At 39.5% G+C, this 20,601-nt stretch overlaps 2 protein-coding genes across 2 annotated transcripts in view; both read right to left on the bottom strand.

The window, feature by feature from the left end:
* DNAAF11 (dynein axonemal assembly factor 11) overlaps nt 1-7,516 on the bottom strand; it is a gene marked incomplete at both ends in the record, with an annotated part of 32,587 nt that extends 25,071 nt beyond the window's left edge. The window contains 4 exons of the mRNA XM_084280250.1: nt 688-860; nt 1,483-1,560; nt 3,678-3,845; nt 7,507-7,516. Coding sequence (XP_084136376.1) covers nt 688-860; nt 1,483-1,560; nt 3,678-3,845; nt 7,507-7,516 — 429 coding nt within the window. The remainder of the gene's footprint in view (nt 1-687; nt 861-1,482; nt 1,561-3,677; nt 3,846-7,506) is intronic.
* A 10,226-nt stretch (nt 7,517-17,742) lies between these two features.
* TMEM71 (transmembrane protein 71) overlaps nt 17,743-20,601 on the bottom strand; it is a gene marked incomplete at both ends in the record, with an annotated part of 30,335 nt that continues 27,476 nt past the window's right edge. Inside the window, 3 exons of the mRNA XM_084280249.1 lie at nt 17,743-17,819; nt 18,003-18,052; nt 18,552-18,627. Coding sequence (XP_084136375.1) covers nt 17,743-17,819; nt 18,003-18,052; nt 18,552-18,627 — 203 coding nt within the window. The remainder of the gene's footprint in view (nt 17,820-18,002; nt 18,053-18,551; nt 18,628-20,601) is intronic.

Below are 20,601 nucleotides of genomic sequence, written 5' to 3'. Positions count from 1 at the left end.
TCTGATATTTGTCTGACCTTGATTCAGCTCATAAAACTATTCTGAAATTATTTCTTTTGATGAGTTATTTTATTTCCAACTAAGTGATTCGACTCCACTCTTAGTAAGTTAAATAAGCATCTGTGCTTCTCCAAGTGAAACTGTGGGAGCATATTTCAGGACTGGGACTGCCAGTTTCAATGGCAGGAAATCATTACATCAGTATATCATCTCAGAAAATGTGATCTCTATTTCAAGTCAGTGCACTATAGCCCATTTTCACATCATTTTCTGTCATTCTACTGCCTTAAACTGTTGGTTTGGTATATGTTGTTGGTATGGTACCAAAAAACCTGGTAACTTTCTGCAGCCATGAAAATTATTCAAAAATACATTGTGTATATAAAAACAAGTGAGAAAAAACGTCTGAACTGTACAGTGTATTTATATTTTAGAACTTTGATTAAGGATGTCCAATGACAATGACAGAAAAGTTAAGAAATAAATGAGCTTTAGTTAGAACTAATTTATTATCACATTATTTATTGTAGTCACTAATTGTTGAGAATATAATTTAATTTCCTGTGGACAGTAAGAAAAATGTTCTTAGTTTTCCTACCACAGGCATTTATTTTGTTTGGGATTAGTATGTTCAGTCAACAGTGCTGGCTATTGATTTTTATATCAATTTCATTTTGAAAAGCTTACTTTTAATTGATGAAGAGTCGCCACCACAAATTGCCTATAACCTTCAAATTCAGTACATGGGTTACCCATTAGAAAGAGTTCCTTCAGATGTATATTACATTTTAGGGCTTCAATACTGGAGAGTTCACCAATGAAATTTGCTGTGAGGTCAAGTTTCTTTAGTTCTTCACAGCCTGTTTGAAAAAAAAATAATGCAACATGTCCAATACATAAATGTCCACATGACATATGCACACACATAAACATGCACAGAAACACATGAATATAAAACTCTCTCCACATACTGTTTGTCAAATAATTTCATCCTATCAGAATACAACTTTTCCCAGTCACAAGTGACTCATAGATTAATGTCAAAATATTTACATTGAGAAAAAAAAATCAGTAAAATATGAAATATCAAAACATTATTGGTTTTATCACTATCAAAACTTTGTGGTCAGTGCTTGTATACTAGATGAGCTATTCAGTGATTCATTTCTGGATAAGCTGGACTTCAGTTTTAACAGTCTGAATGCCTTGTTACCTCTCCTCAACTGACTCTTCATGGTATGGCTAAAACTGGCAAAAACCCAAGTTAAAACACATTTAATGAAGTTCAGAAATAACACTGCTGCAGAAGGAAACATTTCCTCAAAGCAGCATTTGTTGAAACACTGCACACAAAAATGCTTCAAGTATCAATGAAGTACCTTTACGGATGGACATACTTTACAGCTTCTGCCCTCTTTTACACTATGTCACAACTTAAGTGTTTCAAGAAGAAAAGGCAAAATGGTTTGTTTAAAATCTGACCTTCCAGATTTTCAATGCGTTCAATGTTGTTCAAAGCTACATTTAAATATTCCAGCTTCTTTAGTTTGCCCACATTTTCTGTAACAAAAGAGAGATCTGTTATTTCACTTTTCTTCATTGCAAACGGCATTATCATTTCACTTGCTCACTTTCCTTCAAGGAAATGATAAAGTAGAAATATAGGAAGGACAAGTCAGGATATGCATCAGATTATTGGGAATTAATATTTTATAGTGCTGATAAGACAAACCCAAAACTTATCTGAAAAAACAAGTTAAAATAAAAAGAAATAAGGAAGGTTTAAACATACTTTTAACCACAAATCTATAAAATATGTAATATAATGTAAGAGAACTGGTCACAAAAGCATGGTGAGATATTCAAATTGTCCTCTTGTCCCTCTTGGTATACATGACAAACAGGCCAGAGACATAAATCTGAGATGAGATACACAGTATAACCTATGACACTGTTCACCAATTTCTCCCCAATCACTGGATGTTTTGAAGATCTGACTGGGAAACCTATCCAATGAGGTCATAAAATTTCTCTTGTGGGAGTCTTCTATGAAAGGAAAAGAAAGGAAAAGGGAAAGGAAAAGATAAAAGAGAAAAGGATGGGAAGAGAGGCAAGGGAGGAGGGAGAAGGAGAGGGGAAAAGGGGAAAAGGAGGAGAGGGGGAAAGGGAATGGGGACAAGGGGAAAAGAAACAGGACTCATCTTGACAGAAGATGCCATACAACTTGCTGTCATATTAGTAGGCAAGTCTGATCTTGAGAGCTGCATAAAGGTTTTCCTCAAGAGGGGAAAAGACACAGCCCAACAGAGTCAATATAAATTATTCCGCTACGATACTCTGAAGTGTGCTTGGTAATGCTGTGTGCTCTGCATGGACATGTTGGCATCCACTGAGGAGAATTACTTCTCAAATTCAGAACTCCGTAATACAACCAGTACTGGCAAACCTTTGGGGCACTACTTCTACCTTGTTTGTTTGTTTGTTTTGGTGTTTGTTTTTGTTGTTTATTTCATTTGTTACTAAGCACTATCTTGGAAAGCTGTTACATTATACAAGAATATGTGAAGTAGGAAGTTGCATACTTTTCCAACTCCTACAGTTAGATTAAATACAAATTTAATATCTGAAAACTGAGATAACAGGAAAAAAACTGTCTGCAATAACAATAGTCTGAATAGTAATATGCCATACATACTCCTACCCTAAAGGAGGTATGAGTGCTGACAAAGGAATGAGACAGTCTCCTGCCTTATTAAGGACACAGTAACAGGGAGAACCAAATTTATTTTAGTCCCATTTTTAATGGTCAGAGTGGCATAAAGCAGTTTAAAAAACCTTACTCTCACTGGGACAAGATTCCTCCACTCAAAGAAATGCAGATATCATCCTGATGAGACCCTCCAGAAGATTTAGCACCTTTGCCTAGAAGCCCTGAGCACAGAATTTCACCCTAAAAACTCAGATTATGACTTTTTTCTTCCTCTTAAGGAGCTTCAAAGAAATATAATAAAATCCCTGAGCAGTTTGGACTTTCTGTTCTTCATCCACACACTAACTATAGAGTCTAAGCTTTTCCAGCCCCATGCCTGATGCTGTATCTTTCTGTAGAGAGCCCAGCAAACATGTGAACCTATACCATGAACCATGAACCATATGAAATTATAACTTCTGTGGTACAGGAAAACCATTGAGACTTCACTGTAAATAGTTTATGCACAAATGCAAGTAATTTATCTGAATGAAAATTATTAAAATGTTAACAAAAAATACAATTTATATACAAACTGAATTTAAAAATGAGCTTAAAGAGAGCTAGTCCTATGATATCACAGTACACAGCTAAACTGTTTGGCAGTGTTTACCACAAAGACAGGATATTTAAGTTACATCTTTTTTTATGAGAATTTAATCAATAAAGGGTGTTCCACACTCATATTCTTGTGACTTGTATCTCAGTCCTATCTTTTTTGTTTCAAATTTCCCTTGCAAATTTCTGAGCTTCCTAGAAATTTACTAAAGAGACATGGAAAAGAAGCCTTGTAAATGCAGATTCACAAAGAACCTTTCTGTGGTTACTCATTTCACATTTCCTTAAAAGTGTAGCACAACAGATTTCCTGATTTCAAAATCGTACATAGAAATCCATTTACAAACAAAAATATCCTGAAAGCACTTACCAATTTTTGGAATTAGATTATTCTGAAGATAGAGAATTTTTAAATCTCGACACCATTTGTCAAGATACTCTAGTTTTTCTATTTCCTGCTGATGTAAAGAGATTTCTTCCAGGGAAAAAATTTCACAGTTGTTGTGCTCTGCCCGTCTTCTAACAAGATCTTCAGTGACTGAAAGAAACATTAGATGTGATACCTCATTTTAATAATTTTCTCCCCTCTGAATTAGGAACAACTTATAAAATCAGTAAACTCTTTTGTTCCACTCTACCAAATAGATGTCCAGTAGGAACATGAAAATAAAATCTACTAGAAAAGACGCCAAGTGACAAATTAACTTCAGCCCACTCTGACCCAGTAAACATCATTTGTGAAACACACTCCTGTCACCTTTAACATTTCAAAAACCCATCCAAAACCTGCTGAGTCTTCCATAACCCTTGCAGAAATTAATCCAGCACCCATTATTTTGAGCATAGCTCAGTTGCAGACTGATTCATGCAGACAAGCGGTGGAGTGTTTTATCTTCTTTTATGTCCTGATGCCAGATGTTCACATCCCAGACTGGGGGGGGGGAGGGAAGTAAACTAGCTGCAGTGTGTCATCTTATTCTTCCACCAGCAAAGTGTGCACAGAAATAAACAGCATAAATGTTGAAGGTGGTCAGATATTTTTTACTTTTTTTCATGTTTGAGACAAAGCCATAACGAATTCATGCTTATAAATGCTTACATGAGAATTAAGTTTAATCCTGGGTATTTGTTAGACACTACCAGCTCATTAGCAGTCAGCTAATTTCAGTGGCTGAAAAAAAAAGCTAGCTGGGTTCAGAATTTTTATGTAGTAATATTCAATGCCAGGCAATCTTGCAAACAGTGAAAAGGCTCTGTGTAATAAAGAAATTCTATGAGAACCAATACTCTCTCTTGAGCTGGATGTTATTACTTTGTTTCCAGCCCACTGCACCAAAAAGTAATAGCATCCCCCTCTCCTTGACAAGAAGTGAACTACAGTGAAGTACTGATTGAAAAACTAGGGTTTTATCAAAATAGTATAGGTGTTTTCATGATTGTTAATGCCAAAAAAACCCCAAACCACCAAAAAAATAAAAGAGTAGCAAGCCTTTCAAAAAGACTGAGGAAAAATAAGAAAAAAGAAAAAATATAAACAGAGATCTGTGAAAACAAATTATCTCTAAAAACGTATTAATTAAAAGTATTCTTTAATTGCTTCTTTGTCTCAGGGACGTTTTGTGAAATCATCTGGTTTTATTAGTGGTGCTGGAATGGCTGCACACATCCACATGGACTGGGCTGCTACAAGCTGGGTAAACAACATACAAATACAGCCCAAACTTGTCAGTGCAGCTCCTTTAGCTACAGCCTCTGGGCATGAGGTGAAACTGTTTTTTTCATATATTGTATTCTTTACAGGTGATCAGAGTTAAATGTCCCTTCGTTCAAAGTTTCATCTGGAATATGATTTACAGAATTATATAAAGGTGGTACTGATATTGATGTAAGAGAGGATCTCATTTGCACATAAACCATATTGGGAAAGGTGTCTTTTTCCTTTTTAATCATGTTGGGCAGGTTTGCTGCGTCTGAACCACTATCTTCCCTTCAACAGCCCGTTGATTAAACCTGATTAAATTAATGGAGAAAACAGGAAAAAAAATGGCAATAATCATGGCTAAATATTTTAGTCTTCACAGAAAATATGAAAAACATTGGCATTTCTAATAAGTAACTTGGCAAATCTGCTGGGAATTTAAAAAAAAAAAAAAAAGTCCTGCTTATTAATGTGTTTGATGGCAGATCTTTCAGTGCTGGCATTTCTAGTGTAAACAGGTATTTCTGAGCAAGAAAACAATACTCCACAATCTGCATACTTACACATTGGAGACAACATTATGCTCTATACCCTTTACATAAAAAGAAGTCATGTAAACTATTCCAGACAGGGTTTTATTACAGTCACATTTCCCTTTGCTGATGAAAAGAAAATTGACGTGATTGTTGCACTGATTATGCAAAAACATCCACTTCAGCTACCAGATGGTTTACAAAGCAGAGCCAATCATTCCTGACAGAAGCCACTGTGGGCCTTTAGGGACCCATTTTGGGGACCTGCTATATGAAACTGAGTGAATATTTGACATTTTGTATCACAGAATCACTAGGTTGGAAAAGACGTTTAAGATCATTGAGTCCAATTGTTCCTGTCCTATGCTACACCCTATCCCTAAGTACCTCATCTACCCTTTTTTTAAACACATCCAGGGATGGTGACTCAACCACCTCCTCAGGCAGTCTGTTCCACATCCCAACAATTCTTTCAGTAAAGATTTTTTCCCTAACATCTGATCTGAACGTGCCCTGGCACAGCTTAGTGCCATTTCCCCTTGTCCTATCTCCTGTCACATGGCTGAAGAGACCATCACCCACCTTTCTACAACCTCCTTTCAGGTAATTGTAGGTGGTGATAAGGTCTCCCCTCAGCCTCCTCTTCTCAAGACTACACAACCCCAGCTCCCTCAGATGCTCCTCATGTGATTTTCTCAATATATAACATATACAAGTTATATATATCATGCCTGATATATGTTATATATCAGGCAAATTACATATCTATATAAAGAGAGATGTGATATCTAGTTCATTTAAGAGGAAACAAATTTGCAATAAACAACGCATTGCAAATACAAGCTTTCCCATTGACAAAATACATTGTAAGGTTACTTCACATTGAGAAATTCCTGATCATCTGGTGTCGTTAAGGACAATGGACCAGTGACTTGAGAGATCGTGGCTATTCCCAGTTTCCCATGAACACAGGAGAAAGTAAGGACATCAATCAACTGGAGTTAACAGTGGATCTTGAAGATCTTACAACTGGGTTTCCACAACTTACATGTTTTACTCAAAAAGGAGCAGATAACAAAGCATTGAAGAAATGGAAAGAATGAGCAGGTGGACAGCTGCAGCTACATCAGGAAACAGCGGGGGAGCCTGCATTCAGAGAAGTGAAGTGCTCAACCATTATTTTAAGACGGAAATTCACGCCACACTGTTCAGGAGATGAAGCCATCCTCCTTCAGGCAGCGCCTGCTCAACCCAGGCATCTGCCAGCTGCATGCAGAGAGGAGGAGTTCTTTTCCAAAGCAGTGTTTTAGCCCAGCAAGAGACTGGCTGTCCAGTGACTGTATACAAGCAAAACAGATCACAGGGACAGTCACAGATGAAGGGAATTCCTCGGTATCTTTTTGACTGATACAAGCACTCAGTCTTTTAAGTCATGCTGCTTTACCTCTAAAAGATTATGTATTCATAATAGAACTGTGCGTTTTAGTCTCATTTGGGGTTTTTTATGTGTCTGCAAAAGCATCTGCATTGGCTGCTTCTACTGAAAAACAGTAAATTCTCATGTGGCATTGAGAGTGTGTAACTGCGGGGAGGGGAAGCGCTGCCAGCTCCAGGCCCAGACAAGCCGTCAGGGCCCCTGGGCCACTCGCTGCTGGGCCTTTCAGGGGCTGTTCTGGGGGGAGGCACACCCCTGTGCTGTCTTCGCTGAAATAAAATGTGTCGTTAGTATCAGGGAGGAGGGAAACCAGAGGAGAGCAAGGGAAGCGTGAGGGGAGAGGGGCTACCGGGGTGTTGGGGGTGTGTGTGTGGGGGGGGGGGGGGGGGGTCGGACTGGGACGGGGACGACGACACGACCCGGTGGGGAAGGGGGCAGGTGTGGGGAGAGGGAACCTGGAATGGGACACGTCCTGGGAAAGAGGGAAGGAACGCCAGGGAAGGGGAGGGAAGCGGTTCTCGGTGACACTCACTCCGCACCATGGCCGCCCTCAGCTGCCCGCCGCCGCTGCCGTTGCAGGACGCCGCCGTGCCGCCACGGCAACGCGGCCGGGAGGGAGGCCGCGGGCGGGGCGGCGGCGGCTACGGCGACGGCTCTGGGCGCTGCCATGAGCCGGGCTCTGCTACCCGGGGGCTTCGCCTCCAGGCCTCCAGTCAGGCTTTGTGCTTTTGGAAGCGTCCAGCCAGGCGTTGTGCTTTCCCCTGTACCTGCTTCGAGGGCTGTGCTCTTGGCCCAGAGCAGCCAGAGGAGCCTAAGTAGCAAAATGGCTTTTGTATAATCCGGGAGATTTCTTCTCTGGATGCTCTGGCACCTGGGCAAACATATATGCAATGCTTCTTCCTCAAGTGGATGTCTCAACCTCTTCCTTGTGTATTTTAGTTCTCCTGATTATTCAGCATGTTGCCTGGCACATTTTGGGCTGAAAGTGTGTTTCCATGTCACAGCAGTGCCACCTGGAAGCGGGACATTCCCCCTCAGGGAATGCTCTTCCTCCACCCCTTTACCTGGGACATTTTCCCAGCACGTTGTTGCATCAAAATATCTCTTGCCACTCACTGTATTTAATTCATGGATCCGTTCCAACAGCAGCCTGAAATTTGGAATGCTGTGGACATGGGTATTAGGCACTCCTGCCTCCTGTTTCTGTGGACTCTCTCCTGCCATTATTGTACTAGAACTTAACCTGTGGTGAATTTGCCTTCTGACATGAGTAAGGAGAAATGGCATGAAGCTGTGCCAGGGCAGGTTTAGATTGGATATTAGAAAAAAATTTTTTACTGAAAGAGTTGTCAGGGCCTGGAACAGGCTGCCCAGGGAGGGGGTTGAGTCACCTTCCCTGGATGTGTTCAAAAAAAGGGTAGATGAGGTACTTAGGGATATGGTTTAGCTTAGGATGGGAATGGTTGGACTCGATGACCTTCAAAGGTCTCTTCCAACCTTGTTATTCTGTGATTCTGTGATATGGCTGGAGGTCTCAGACAACTACTCAAACAACTCCAGAAATTCTAATGTCTGACATCTTCTCTTTTGCAGTTGATATAATGATACAGCATTGCTTCACATACCTGATTAAATAGGTTCCAAATTGGTGATGTTATGGCATGCTAAACCTTAAAGAACCTGGATGGCACTGCACGTTTCAAGACATCACTGATGAACTTTATGCAGTCATCCATCTAATCCTGACCTGCTGACCAGCAGTTTGAACTCAGTCAAATTCAGCAATGGATAAATAGTCCAACATTTGACAGTGGAACAGGCTGCCCAGGGAGGTGATTGAGTCACCATCCCTGGGTGTATTTAAAAGATGGACAGACAAGGTGCTTAAGGTTATGGTTTAGTAGAGAACAGGTGTGGTTGGACTCGATGATCTCAAAGGTCTTTTCCAACCTAGTGGTCCTGTGATTCTGTGATAGTGTATGTTTGTTTATAAGATAATGAAGTTGGGATTTTTTCATACTTAGGTTTTAACTTTTATTTTCTTCTATGTACCGTGTAGCCTGTTCATTGCCATATCATGCCTTGATCACAACCTTGTAACAGCCCTTGCCAATGACTCCAAAACTTCAGTTACAGAACAAAAACAAGCACGATTGTCACCAGATCAAAGTGGGAATATCAGGAAACTCAGTCTGTATTTCATACATCTTTGCTAACACAGCTCTTCATTGACCTAAAGGTCTAATAAAATATAAAGGTCATCATGTACAAGCAGGAAATTTGAATATAAGTTTTAAAAAGGCTGTAGGATTTTTTAGTTATCAAATTAATTTATTAAGTCATTTACCTCTGATGTAATACATAGAACACCTCACAGCCACTCTGCAAATTTCTAATTGTGTTGCTATTTAAAGAGTAGGAGAAGGGAGAGGCCATTGAGTTAAAGCTACTAAGTGTTGTGAAGATAATGATGCATAAAGGAGCAGAAGCAGTTAATTAACTCCCTAGTAGTTGTCTTGCTCTGTTTGATGGGATAAGTAACAAATCCACGCTGAGGACATGGATCAGGCTATTTCCTAGGACGATTAATTTTTTTATTTGAGTGTGTAGCCCAATCAAAGTAATCAATTTCAAGAAGAAAATCTTGTTCTTACTGTGCCAGATATTTTAAATGCTGTGTCTACATTGTACTGCACAGAAATACCTATGTAATTTCATCAGGACATGTATTATGTTTATGCCATGTGTATTTGTTTTCTTCTTGTGAAGAACAGCTTGGTTGAGGAGTCAGGGCTCAACTATTCAGGAAGTCAGAACGCCCTACTTTGGAGTTTGTGTTTGCAACACACAACTCCTAACCTGATGGCCTAGCACCCATGGGGCAAAGTGACATGCTGAAGTAGGGTAATCACGCTGGTTTCTCCATCCTCTTAAAACATGAGGCTCTTCAGAATGAAGCTTATAATGCGTGACATTGACTTTATTTGGAATAAAGACATAGTAACAAAGTGTAACATACTGTCCTTGAGTATCCAGGGTGCTGTGCCAAGACCCTCTGATGCTCAAAATGTGAGATTATTGTTGCAGTATCACCCTCCAAGTTGTGCCCTGCTGTTCGTTACTTCAAATATACACAAGTCAAAGGCTAAGAGGTCTGCCAGATCGTCTTTTTGGCCTTGGGATACATTGAACTTCTGAGCCATGACACAGGAGTGTCTCCACTGGACTACTGCATTCAGTCATCTCTGTGGTCTCAGGTACAAGAAAAATATGAGGCTATTGGAGTGAGTCCACAGGAGCCACAAAGATGGTCAGATGGCTGGAGCACGTCTCCTGCAGAGACAGGCTGGGACATTTGGGCTTGTTCAACCTGGAGAAGAGAAGGGAGATCTTATAATGGCCTTCTAGGACCTGAAGGGGCCTGCAGAAAAGATGGAGATGGGCTGTTTGTAAAGCAGTGTAGTAACAGAACAAGGTGTAATGGGTTTAAACTGGGAGAGGGTGCATTTAGATTGCACATAAGGAAGAAATTATTTACTGTGAGGGGGATGAGGCCCTGGCACAAGCTGCCCAGAGAAGCTGTGGCTGTCCCCTCCCTGTCAGTGTTTAAGACCAGGTTGGTTGGGGCTTTGGGCAGCCTGATCTAGTGGAGGGTGTCCCTGCCCATGGCAGGGGGTTGGAATTAGACCATCTTTGAGATGCCTTCCACCCAAATAATTCTGTGATTCTATGAAACAATATCCTTGCTGAGCTTCACTTTCACCACACAAAAATTCATATAAGCACAAATTGTTTTACTTCACAGCATTTTAGATTTTATGCACCAAGAGGAATTTTCTGATGCATAGAAATTGCAAGAATGATAATTCATAAATCCAGGACATACAAACATGCTTACAGCATGGAGGCCTACGTATGAAGTGCTCTTACAATATACTTCGTGCAACAAAATGTTTGCAGGCTGTACAACATCAACTCCATATGCACACACACAAATGAATCTAACATGCAGGTGTGGTGTTGTGCAGCTTCTCAAGGGACATTTGCATCCACTTATTTTCAAATGAAATACAAATTTTAAATTTACATACATCGACCTTTTTTGTCTTCATTATTTTCATGTAGCTGTTTTTCACCCAAATTATGGACGAAGAGCTTTAAATAGCACATGCACACGTTCTGAGCTTGGAGGTATGTACGTGACAGAGATAAAGTAGTGAGCAGCATTATGAACTGGACAGTGGAGTTGAAGAAGGGTGCTGTCTGGCGTGCCTTCCCTGAAGAATTCACTTTACTGCTTCAATACATTACATTTTTATTTGTTAAATGCATAAAACAATGCAATATAAAACATGTTTATATCTCATGAAAAACTTTATAACATTGTTATTACAGTGCATCAGAAATATTTTGAATATCTGTTCACTCCATTAGCATATACTGATGTAAGATTCTAGAGCCCTAGCCTGAATCTTTGGCTGTTAAAATACTCAAAGCCTTAGCTGATGTAAATCAGCTGATGGATACCCACTCAGAACCTGAACCTGACTTTCTATTTATTTCCTAATAGATTATTGTTACTTGTTTTGGGATGGTTGTGTTTGGTATTATTATCATCACTATTATTATTATTATTATTATCATATGATTATTATTTTCTATGGTGGTAACAGTTACTTAGTAACTGTAACAAAATGAGGCTTTCATGTTCACGCTGTAGTAACCATAAATCCTCTCCCAGAGATCACACAGTCTACAGGGCAGGGCATGAGGTCTTGAATAATAAATTTATTGAAATATATGCAATTCCTAATAAAAATCTTCATTATTAACAGGACACTCAAATAAAGGAAGAAAAGTGAACAGGAAAGACTTTACTGATACCTGAAAGCCAGAGATAAGGAAAAGAAAAACCAGCATGAGAAACTGTAAAGAAGAAATAATATAAAATTAATTAACAGTTTTGCTCAGTGTTTATTAAAATGCACAAAGAGGTTTACAATCCAAATAATTCACAAAAAAAAGCCTCCATAAATACATCAAAGAACACATTCAGCAGAACAGGACTAAATGGCCATACCTGTATTTTGGACCACTGTGGTTAATTCTATATCATTTATATAAAAAAAAACATTAATCTTTCTGTGGTTTGGCTTCTATGAGTAATACTTTTAGGCTAAATACAAAATAAACTTGCTCACAGACAAGGACCATTATAAGCTGTGGTATCCCATAAATATTATCATCGTGCTTGCTACAGTTCCTTTCAACACCAACAGTCACTATTACGCACCACATGATATATCCTCAAGAATGGCCCTGAAATTGAGCTGAGCACAGCAAGAAATGGGAGAGTATAAGACAAAGTGTAATGATTAAAAACAAAAAGAAACAACCAAACAAAAAGATTATCAAAAAGTATGAGATAATGTACAAGGGGCTGTAAATCTGTACCTTGAAACGTTTCTTTGATTCTCTTTTTCTAAATAAGGTGCTAAAACGGAGTAAGAGTTTAATCACTGTGGACAGAAACATAAAATTCTAGCAGTCCTCTTGTAGATGTGTCAGCTAATCATTAATCAACAAGTGGTTTTACTTCGCTAGAACTATGTTCACAATTATCTTAATCTTGATACTCTAGGTAACAGAAGCTGCAAATACTAATTACTGCTGATGCTAAATTCTTCTGAAAGTTTGAACTTAAACATTTAGGTTAGGGAATGCTGTATTCAGTTTTTCATCAGGCAGATTGCAGCTTCAATTTTTCATGTAACAGGACTGAACATAGCATCTCATTGTGCCTCATTTCAGAGAAACAATACAAGGCTTGCTTTTACATCCTTCAGAAGATACAGAAGAGAACTGCTGCAACCAGTCTGGTAACTGAATAGAACTTTGTTAATTCAACATTAATGAATATCATGGAGGGCAGCTCTTAACAGATCCCCAGCATCTTATTTATAGCCCTTGAACTTCACTTACCAAATTGTCCCAAAACTTCCCTCCCTCCAGACCAGAACAATTCTAATTTACATTTTATATTTATTAATAGATTATAGCAATTAATTTTAGACCAGATTTTTGGCATGCTCAGTCAGCTTTTTCTTCACTAGTTGTTGTACCTGCTCAGTTGTTCACTGCTCAGTGAACTCAGGTTTTTCTGGTTTTCAGCATAATCGCTTTGATGACTGCAGGGTAATCACAGTCTTAGACTCTTCTCTCAGTGTTGGATTTTCCAGATTCTTCTTCTAGGAGATTATTTAAACACTAAAGATACTAATCCTTTACTTTAAAAAGTGCATTTAGTAAAGGAATTGCTATAAGTTGCAATAAAATAACTAACAAGATATGTATACATATTACACAATGATATTTACTCTCAGTTGTCTCCTCAGTTAAAGTAAATAAAGAAGCAGAATTAGTTACTACTGACAAATTATTCAAGCATATTAACTGCAAGTAAATATGACAGAGTGCTATAATTATCATTGTAGCTACATAATATATCTGTTTTTATGATGAAGAACATTCTATTTTTGCTATTTATTGAAATTATAGAATTTGATCTTGTAACATCAGATGGTCTGTCTGCATATTCATGTAAAAGTAACTTACTATGAAAAATTGGTAATTTGGGTGAAATTTTGCTCTTTGTACTCCTAATGCTATTGATGCTCATCTTTAAAATGCAACCAGTGTGTACTTACACTTTGAACAAGAAATGTACATCTTAACTTAATTTCAAGTACCCTTTTCTGCACTGCACCATTTCTTGGGATTTTTGATGCCAGCAATACAGCTCTAACCTGCTAGAACTTGCCTTAGACACAGAGTTAGACAGACAGTGGAGTTCTAGTTGTATCAATTCTTCCTTCCACCAGAACCTTTCCTTTGCAGGCTGTAGCTGTGGAGTTCTCAAATCCCCGTCATTATGCCTGCCAGACTGATTGTACCCCTATGGGCAGACCAAGCCCTTCTGCCAGCAGCATTTCATGTCCAATTTACCAGCTGGGGCTGTGCTAGCACTGCTCTTAGCACAACAGGAGACACGTAGGCTAGAAGCAGCTCTAGTTATACAATGATTTGGTGGGCAATAGCATCCTCACTCATTATCATTGTTTTGTTGCATGGAAGATGAAATCCATGGTGTCCTAACTAAACTGGGATACAGGGGAGTATTTTAAGAGGCAGAAGCTTGGTGTCTCAAGGCAGCAGTTTTTGGTTACCCACAGGTTCTATGTGTCATTTAGTCTCTGCTGTAACAAAGATCAAAGTTTAAAAATAGGGCTCAGTGTTTCCACGGTAAATACTTGCAGGTCTCGCACTGTGGTACCTGAATCCAGGTATTTCACATTCGTCATTGCTTCCCCATGTCCTGATTCCTGGTTTTCTGAAGAGTGCTTTCCTTCCAATAGTATTCCTTCCTTTTTTTTCCCCTCTTAATGCACAGAATAAAGGCCAAAAGACAGGATCTACAATACAATAAAGCTTCTGAAACATGTAACTGCATGTACTCAGCCGCTATCCTTTATCTAATGCATAAAGTATTGGGAGGTATCAGCTGTTTACCCAGAAACTGAATGGAAATTACAGAACACTTTTTACAATCAGTTTATTATCAAAATGCTTGTAGAAGCCCATACCTACATTGGACTTAGCAGACATAAAAGATGAGAGCTACAGCAAACATTTTGCGCAACTGCTTTCAGATAGCCTCCAAGAAGTGTTGCCTCACTCACAGTTTAACCAGAGTGAAAATAAAGCTAAAATTAAGTGTATTTTGAAGGAAGAATACTAAAAAATTCTGTAATTTCTTCTCACAGGAACATGTTTAATGATGGCCATAAGGAGGTATCTGGTAGTTTGATGCTGAAGACCTGAGGAAAAAAAAATTGAGAAGGAGGGAAAATGAAAACTGTTAGTGAACTGATTTTGACATATACAGAGGTAAAACTTCTGCTTTTAATTTTCTATGAAAGGCAAGAGACAAACTTGTTTTGAAATGCTGGGGTCCTGCTGTGCAGTATCCTGTGCTACTTTGTATTTACTTAACTCCTGCTAGGCCACCAGTCCCAAGTTCTCCACTGCATCCTGTAATACCTGCTTTGGTTAATTTTGATAGTGGCTTTCAAAATCAGCGTAAGCTTTGAAGCTGATGCAGCCATTACAGGAGCAGTCCCATTGGCTTTAAGAAGTGCTGTGGTTAGTTTCCACTGCTTGGCACACTGGATCAGGATGAATTTTTCATCTTAGGCTTTAGTAAGTCTGCAGAGTGATCAAATGCCTGCGTGCTGTTTTAAAATGCTCAGGGTGAAGATCCCCTTTCCAAGGACTGACTGAAAGGTTTTCTAGGTTGAGTCTGCAGCTGTGCAGCTGCTTTTAGATCTCAGAAGCTGAACTGCACTCAACCAGCAAACTGACGAACAAGGCTGTTTTATCCACACTGTAAGGAACACAAACCCCGGCACAGCTCCATTTAGATCCTTCTGTTCATTTTTATCTTTTGCAAGTAAAGAGATAAAGGAAGTAATGGAGCCAGGACTAGGGTGGTCAGCTCCAAGTACAAATAAACCAGTGCTCTTGTTTTAAGGGTGCTGAACTGCACCAAGATTTATCAAATCAATTTGATAATTTAATTTTAAATTTTCATTTAATCGAATTTATCAAATTGCTTGATAAAAAGAAACTGGAGACTGAGGATGAGACTTGTCTGAAAAAGAATGGGGAAGAGAAGAGAAGAATCCGTAAGTCTTCTCCAGATATTCTGTGCTGATACATGTTGATGCTGCTTCGCTCCTTCCATGGAGTGGTATCAAGTTGGAACAGCACAGCACCTGGCCCTACCTTCAGCTGACACTTGGAAAAAGGAGGACTTGTTTTGCCCATTAGCAAAAAATGTTATCTCAGTGCTGAAGCTCAGCAGATGTTTAACAGCAACAACGCTCTTTAGCAACTGTTGTCAAACAGTAAAAAAATATTTCATCCAAATAAAAAAGGAGTTTAAAACAGAAGATTGGAGTAATCTGCAGTGGAAACTAGAAATAGTCCTGAAGCCAAACCTTCTTTTAATGAAAAGGGCAGGAAACCTCTCCAGCATGCTTGAACCCTATTTTCTAACAGCACTTACCCCAAAATGTAAGGAATTCTTTCTAAACTTATAAATGTCAAACATATACTCAACAATTATTGTTTCCAATTATTTCCTGGAGGAAAAACAAACAAAGAAAGAAGTATTTCTATATGTCCCGATTCAAACCAGTTTGTTTAAGGAGGATACACATAGGTCCTGGTTGGCCACATTCAGTTAAGCTGTAGGACTACTTGTTTGAGCAGGTAACCTCTCCTTTGTGATGAGCATAAAGAGGCATTCTCCTTATACCAGTGACTGAAAAACTCTCCGAGTGTATTTGTTTTCCTCTTGTGAAGAACAGCTCGGTTTATGAGTCAGGGCTAAACTATTCAGGAAGTCAGAAAGCCCTATTTTGGAGCATGTGTTTGCAACACACTGTTCCTAACCTGGTGCCTTGATTTTATTTGGAATAAAGACATAGTACCAAAGTGTAACATACTATCCTTGAGTATCCACGATGTTGTGCTGAGACCCTTGGATGCTCAAAATGTGAGATTATTATTGCAATATCACCCTCCAAGTTTTGCCTTGTTGTTTGTAACTTTGAGTATACACAAGACATGGCTAAGAGGTCTGCCAGATTGTCTTTTTGCCCTTGGGATACATTGAACTTCTGAACCCTGACAGGGTTTCAGAAACAAACAATGTCCTTGTTGAGCTTCACTTTCACCACATAAGAAGTCATGTAAGCCCAAACTGTTTTACTTAGCAGCATTTTACATTTTTCACACTCAGAAGAATTTTCTGATGCCTAAAAAATGTAAGAATGATAATTCGTAAATCCAGCACATACAGATATGCTTCCAGCATTGAGGCCTATGTGTGAGCTTGCTCTAAAGGTACAATTCAGACCTCCTCAACCTCAGTCTTTCCATCCTTGGAAGTGTTTAAGTCCAGCTTGGATGAGGCTGTGGGCAATCTATTCTAGTGATGGTGTCCCTGCCCATGGCAGGGGGATTGGAACTAGATGATCTCCAAGGTCCCTTCCAACCCAAACCATTCTGTTATTCTATGATTCTCCAGAAGGATTTAGAAGCTTCATGTCTATGCAAGACTTTGAAATAAACCCATCTGAAACAGCAATGTCAGCACCTTTATTAAACTGATGAGACTGAGTAAATGTTTCCAAGACATTGATCAGACTACAGTATAAGCCTGAGGCAAAGCTCTGTCCTGAATGTAAGCGTGCATTGGGTTAGTGAGACATTTCAATTCTGTAGTGCCTGGAAGGTGGTCCTGTAACTGGCAGCACAGTTAGCTGGTTTTAATTTCCCAGTTAAAAATAAAGGCTTGGTTTGGTGGCCTGGGAGCAGACTTCAGTGCAAGACTGGAAAGCAGACCTCTGCATTATAGGTTACTGTGCTTGTTCTGCCTCTGCATGTCATGGCATATTGGTTTTACCTTCTTCTAACAAGTTGGTGATACGACATTTATTGCATTTTATAAAAAGGCATTTTTTCAAAATAAACAAGGTTTCTATCAATACAGATCAGTAGCAGGAAAAGCCAAATCCTCCATCAGTATCCTCAGATCTTGCCTTGTATCTTTTGACATGAAAACAACAGAAGGAATCTTTCCTTCCTCTTATTAATATAAAATTTCTGAATTCCTCTTTTCATCACATGACACTGGAGCCACTTACCAAAGCTTAGTTGTTTTGAAAGATGCGTCAAGACCGAAGACAGACGACAAAGCAGCATCTTGGGACAAAAGAACTGTGAAATATAAATGCAAAATCCTGTAACTGATTGAAGGTTACATTCTGTCCCCATATGCCCACATATTGCTCTTATTAGCATCAATTAGAGCCGTGGATGTACAACCAAGGATGGATTTTGGTCCTTAGATGTGACTTAGTAAAATATTATGTGTTGAATATAAAGAAAGTCTGTACTTACAAACTAAAATTATCAGCAACAAAGTGGCAGGCAATCCTCCCAGCAAATATCTGAGAACATAACAGTAACCATAAAGGTTAGAAAAAAACCAAGGGATGCGCATCGGGTTAGTAGAGGTGAAACCTGGGTGGAAGGAGGACAGAAGCTTCTTGCAGATGAACCCTCTGAACTCTAGTAGGCAAACTGCAATTTGAAACTTTTGATTACTTAAACCGTTGAGGATAATCCAGAAATAAAGACCTCAGTATTCTCAGACTAAAGGAAACGCCCCTCTAGGTGACTTGGAAAGACATGGATCCATTCAGGTTCTTCTCAGCTTTTCAAAACCCCTGTCCAAACACACTTGACAAAGTACATATCTGTGTACGTATTTCTTACTTTTGTGTCTGTATAGCTCAAATATTTGCCTGAATTTGCTATAATATGGGAATAACTTTCACAGGGAGACATACCTAACTTTAGCAGTGTAACCCATTTATGTTTTATTCAGCAGTTGAAATGGAGCAAGCATTAACATCAGAAACAACAAATAAAAGAAATAAAAATTACCTGGTACATAGTGAAATGATTAAACAGGTGATCAGTGCAGCCATCTGAGAAAGGACATTTCGTGCTGCCCTGGATTCTACAACAAAAACCAGGACAATAATTCTGATGAGTTTTCAGGAAAGTAAATATATGACAGGAAGTATTTGCAAAGACTATCTTCAGCCTGCAAGGCCAGTCTTTTCAGTTTCTTTCTAAGAGAGTGTAAGGCTGAGCTATACACACAGGTTCCAATAGTGCCTAAACAGAGCAGGCGGCCTACGGGGAGTTGTAATACACAACTCAGTCTTGGGCTGCTTTTAAGCTCTTTGTCTGCGGAGACACCTCATGGGGAGCTGTGTAGATGGCTCCGACTTGAGTTGTGTTGTAAACAGACTGAAGCGGGCACTTCACAAAACCTGAAAAACTTGTATGGAGCCTTGCTAAGCCTTGGCTTCCTTCCACAAACATATGTCCTGAGTCCCAATCAAACCACTACTCAAACTGTTTGACAAGCCCTAAGGGTCCGCATTTGGTTTCGATGGGCCAAGACAATGGGAATATGCAAGAGATAGGGCCGGAGGTGTCAGGCCCAGCCCTGCATCCTGTCGCACACATCAGCAAAATGAACCAAATAAAAGCCCTGGCATTCGAGCTAATATTGGGAGCCGTTCCTCCAACCTTAGGAGGAGACCCTTCCCCCTTAGCCGGGCGGCTGGCTGAGGTAATGTATTGGGAACCCTTACCTGAGAGACGGGGTAAGTGGCTATTTGATATGTTTTAAGTGTGTCGTTTTGAGTGACTAACGTATGGGTAATATTTTGTGTGCTTGTGAGCTGTGATCCTATGTTTTAGGGAAGCCACATGGTTGTAATAAGAGTATTTTGTAGATCTTTGTGATCGTAAGGAAGCTAATTGCCTACGGCAAGTGTAACCGTGGGGTTTGTGACTGTTGTAGATCATTTTATTGTGTGCTGTGTTGGCAGCAGAGTATTTTGTGGATCTTTGTGATTGTAATATTTTGTGTGCTTGTGAGCTGTGATCCTATGTTTTAGGGAAGCCACAGTGGTTGTAGTAAGAGTATTTTGTGGATCTTTTGTGATTGTAATCAGTGTGGTCATACTTCCAAACTGCAATAGTGAATTCCCCATTGTATCCAACAATAACCTGCAAGTAACGTACTGAATCTGCATTCTGGTTTTTTTTAAATAAATTACTATTAATTCTATTTTAAAAACCTGTGGTTCAGTGTCTTTCCGTCACATTAATTGGCGTAGTCGGCAGGATACAATGGAGGAACTTTTGCAGAAACATGGTTGTAGACCCTCTCTCCTGGATAAGGCAAAGGCAAATATGTTGTGGAAAAGTCAGGAGAAAGTGTTGGAGTGGGTGGAGCAAGATAGGAAGGAACAAAAGAAAACGAAAAATGGGAAAGGTAAAGGTATCCTGTGCACTATCCTCGGGGCATGCCTCGCCTGCGCACAGGAGGCAGCAAAGGCAGCTGATCTTGGTGCAGTTACACGACTCAGTGCATTGGAAAATGAACTTGGGGTTACCAAGGCTGCCTTAGAAGCAGAACAAAAAATGAATGATTCCTTGCGTAATCGTAATGAAAAACTGGAAGTTGAAAATATGGTTTTAAAAGATGACTTAGATTCTAATAAGGAAAAAAATAAAAGATTACAAGAAAAAATAAATTTGTTGTTATCAAATGCACCAACTCCTTCTCCCGCCCAGGTCAGGAATTTAGTTATGTGTGCCGATCCTGATATTTGGGACGGAGATATCTGGGGTGATCCGGATGATAAATCTGATGTTGCAAGTGATATTGAGGTTCGACCCCTCGTTCGAACAGAGGTGCAGTCGAATGACAGAAATAATCGAAAATTAACTACAACACGAATCACCCCATGGTCTGCGCCAGAGCTTGCACAAATGCAGGAAAAATTCGCGCGCATGCCAGGGGAAAGTGAAACAGAGTATTTGTGGCGTGTGTCCCTGAATGGAGGAGATCGAATCTTGCTGAGTGGAGAGGAAGCCGGGGGGTATTGGGGTCCTGGTGTATTCCTTAATC

Source organism: Gallinula chloropus, assembly GCF_964237585.1.
Source record: "Gallinula chloropus genome assembly, chromosome: 2".
NCBI lineage: Eukaryota > Metazoa > Chordata > Aves > Gruiformes > Rallidae > Gallinula > Gallinula chloropus.
This window is presented reverse-complemented; position numbering and strand designations above follow the sequence as displayed.